Here is a 3,882-nt window from a genome sequence, read left to right on the forward strand (position 1 = left end):
GGGGGTTTCTTTTGTTGTCTTTATACACAGCCAGCGACTTGTTTCTCTCTTTCTGTTCACGGGGAGAGAAAAATGTATCGCACGTCCCCGGCCCTCGCACACGGGAGGTTTGGGGGACGTTTCTGCGCCCGGGAAGGAGCGTTTGCGGAGGCCGGAGTGCGTTTCAGGGGGCTGCGAGCTGTCAGGGCTTCTCCCCTCTCCTGCCTGCGCGGAAGTCCCGTCTCGGAGGCAGCCGTCCGGAGGGTGGGCCCCCGGGGCGGCTCGGGCGGCGAGGGGACCCTCCCCGCCTCCCTCCGCCTCCCTCTCCCTCCCCCTCCCTCTCTCTCTGCAACTCAGAAGCCCTTTAATTTGCAAACAAGCTATCTCTCCTCTGATTTGTAAATGAGTAGCTAAGCCGACTCGAACACACACAGATGTGTGTATATTTACCGAGGCTTCTAAACAACAGTTTTCTTTGGGGGCTGAACCCACTCCTTCGCCGCAAATTAGCGACACAAGAGGCTACCTAGCGGGGCGCCCCACTTCCCCCGAAAACCCCAGGAGCGAAAACCAAGCCCTCCCCTGCCGGGTTTTCCTGCCAGTGCGCCGCAGCCTCCTGCGTTTCAGGGCACAAACTTTTTATTTTTTTTTCTTTTACTTTTATTAAAAAAAAAAAAAAACAACCCACCCGACCAGCCCACCGACGGAGCAGAGCACTCTGGGCCAGGCTCGGCAGCCCCCGGGAGCCCTCCGGGGAGGGTGTTCCACTCCCGCCCCCCCCACCCCCCAGCGCTTCACACACAGGTGGGGGGCTGGGCCGGGACCTCGTATTTCCCCAGGTACGTTTTCGGGGGGTGCTGGGCTTTTTTGTAAATCCCACCGTGGGCGATGACGCTGGCGGGTTTCCGCCTGTTCCTCTTCTTGAAGCGGCGGCTGCAGACGCCCCGCCAGGACTGCAGCGTCTTGGCGGTCCAGATCCACACGCCGCTGGTGATGCCCACCACCAGCAGCATGAAGATCTTCACCAGGAAGATCTCCACGGCCGGGATGGACGCGGCCAGGAGGCAGTCCAGGCTCTTGGTCTGGTTGTTGACCCGGCACTTGCGCTGCGCGGCCAGCGCCTTCCAGTACTCCATGTTGAGGCGCTCATAGAAGTAGCAGGCGATCACGCAGGTGGCGGGCACGGTGTACAGCACCGAGAACACCCCGATGCGCACCATGAGCTTCTCCAGCTTGTCCGTGTTCTCCCCGCCCGTCTTCATCACCCGGCGGATGTGGAAGAGGGCCACGAAGCCCGACAGGATGAAGGACGTGCCCAGGACGAGGTAGCAGGCCAGGGGGACGAGCACGAAGCCGGTGAGCGCGTTCACGTCCATGCTGCCCACGTAGCAGACGCCGGTGAGCTCGTCCCCCGCCACCCTGCGCAGCACCAGGATCAGGATGGTCTTCACCGCGGGGATGGCCCAGGCCGCCAGGTGGAAGTAGCTGCTGTTGGCCTCGATGGCCTCGTGGCCCCACTTCTTGCCGGCGGCCAGGAACCAGGTGAGCGTGAGGATCACCCACCAGAGCGAGCTGGCCATGCCGAAGTAGTAGAGCACCAGGAAGACGAGGGTGCAGCCCGTGCTCTCCAGCCCCTCCTGGATGACGTAGAGCTGCCCGCTGTCCCGGTCGCAGGCGATGCTCTCGGCGCCGGCGAAGAGGCGGATAATGTACCCCAGCGAGGACACGCAGTAGCACATGGAGAGGAAGATGATGGGGCGCTCGGGGTAGCGGAAGCGGTCGGGGTCGATGAGGAAGGTGAGCACGGTGAAGGCGCTGGAGAAGAAGCACAGGACCGACCACACCGCCAGCCAGACCACGGCGAACCGCTTGTCGTCGCGGCTCCAGTACACGTCCACGCCGGGCGTGCAGAGCGGCGCGCACGACGCGCTCTTCTCCACGTGGTGGAACTTGCCGGGGTTGGCGCAGCCGGCGCGCCCCGGACCGCCGTCCTTCGGCGGGTGCTCCTGCGCGCCCGCGGGCCGCTGCGGCCGGAAGAGCGGCGGGAACATGCCCGAGCCGCGCGCCGGCTCCTCCGAGCCGTTGTTGGGCGCCTCCATGCACAGGTAGTTGGGGTCGTTCTTGTTGGGGAGCTTGCCGCAGTCCAGCGAGTCGGGCCACCTGAAGTTGAACTGCTCCATGATCGGGGAGCACTTGAGCCGGGCCTGCTCGCACATGACGCGGCACGCGGGGATGGGGGCGGAGACCTGCTCGGTGCACATGGGCGCGTACAGCGAGCACAGGAAGAAGCGGAGGTGGCCGTGGCAGCCGTACTCCACGAGCGGCGCGAACTCGTGCAGCTGGATGGCGGCCTCGCGCTGGTTCTCGTGGCCCATCAGGTTGGGCATGCGGGTGGTGTTGTAGCCGATGTCCTTGCACATCGGGATCTCGATGGGCTGGCACTTGCCGTCGCCCGGGCGCTCCATGTCCATGGAGCTGATGGCGGCGCACGACCCCATCACCTGCAGGACCAGCCACAGGCGGGGACCCGGGCGCTGCATGCTGGCGTCGGAGGCGCCCCCAGCGCGGGGAGGTCCGCCGCCCTCAGAGCCGCCGCTCTCGGGCTCGGGTCGCTGGCCCCGGCTCCGCGTCCTGGCCCGGGCCCCCGCCCATGCCCGCCCAGCCTGGCCCCACTCCCCGAGCCCGGCCTCCGCCGAGGTGGGAGCGCGGAGCGGAGGAGCGAAGTTGGCGAACAATACCGGGAAGCGAGGGGAGCCCCGGAGCCCTCGGCGAGGCGGCCGGCGCGGGCTGCGCGTCTCTGCCAGCAAACTTTGGCCTCTTCTGGGGGCTCCCGGGCGGCGCGTCCGGAGCGGGCGGGCGGCGCGGGCGCACGGTGGCCGGGCCAGCGCCGCGGCTCCTCCCCACCCCCGCCGGCCTCGGCCGGGCCCAGCCCGCAGCTGTTCCGAGGTTTGCGTCCCGGGGTGAGAAGACTCGCAAAGAGGCAAAGGGGGAGAAGCCGAGTGGTGACAGGCCCCGCCCCCGGGCGCGCGCCCCGCCTCCGCCGCTGCTTTGCATGAGAAAGCGGGGCCGCCCGGTCGCCTGCTCTTGCGCCCCGCCGCCGGCTCCGGGCCCCGCGGGACGCAGCGCTGTCCTGCCTGCGTCGCCGCCCGGCCGGGACACCCCGCCTGGCGCCTCCGTCTGTCCTGCCCGCCTCTCCTTTGCTCTCCCTCCGCCGGCCTCCAACTTTGCTCCCGCCGCCTCCCGCCTGCGCCCCCCTTGCCGGGGGACCCCCTCGAGATCGTCCCGGGCACCCTGGGCCTCTCGCCGCCTCCCGCCAGCGCCCCCTTTCCCGGCGAACCCCAACCCAAGGGCACCGAGGTTACTGGAAGTTCGGAGACTGGCCGGAGAGGGGGGTGGGGTGCCCGCGGCAGGGGGCTGGGGGCGCATCTTCCCCGGTTTTTATGGTGGGTCCCGGGCAGAGGGCGCTTTCAAAGCGAGGTGGGATTTGCGTTTTACAGCCTTGGCCATAAAGTGGCCCTTGGGCTTGTAAACCCGCCCGCGTCGTCCCGAGCTGGGAGTCGCCAGGCCTGCGCGCGGCTCCGGCTGCGGCTCCGGCTCCGGCTCCGGGGAGGGCCTTCCTTTGAAATTTCAAAGCGACGAGCCGAGAGCCGGGGGGAGGGGCTCTGGGAATCCAGATTTTAGGGCCGCTCCAGCGAGGTCTCCGCCGAGAGGGCGGGGAGGGGGAGGGGCAGGGCGCCTCCTGCGGCTCTGAGGTCCCCGGGAAGTGGGGGGCTTGTGGGGGGTTTGGCTCGGAGGGGGGTGACCCCCGCCCCCCACAACGCCGCGGAGTTGAGCGGCCTCGCACCGGGCAGGGCCGGTGATTTCTTCGAGGAGGCCGAGTTTATTTTCCTAGGAAGTCGTCGC

At 68.0% G+C, this 3,882-nt stretch overlaps 1 protein-coding gene across 1 annotated transcript; it reads right to left on the minus strand.

Annotated features, from left to right (window-relative positions):
• Positions 1-621: 621 nt before the first annotated feature.
• On the minus strand, positions 622-2,628 carry FZD10 (frizzled class receptor 10). The gene has a single exon (XM_028503656.2). It carries the CDS (start codon positions 2,517-2,519, stop codon positions 774-776), a length of 1,746 nt encoding a protein of 581 aa, XP_028359457.1. The 5' UTR covers positions 2,520-2,628; the 3' UTR covers positions 622-773.
• Positions 2,629-3,882: the final 1,254 nt, after the last annotated feature.

Source organism: Phyllostomus discolor, chromosome 13 (assembly GCF_004126475.2).
Source record: "Phyllostomus discolor isolate MPI-MPIP mPhyDis1 chromosome 13, mPhyDis1.pri.v3, whole genome shotgun sequence".
NCBI lineage: Eukaryota > Metazoa > Chordata > Mammalia > Chiroptera > Phyllostomidae > Phyllostomus > Phyllostomus discolor.

What these genes read in the sequence shown, in the direction of transcription:
- FZD10 (XM_028503656.2), bottom strand. Translation starts at nt 2,519, where the DNA reads ATGCAGCGCCCGGGTCCCCGCCTGTGGCTGGTCCTGCAGGTGATGGGG.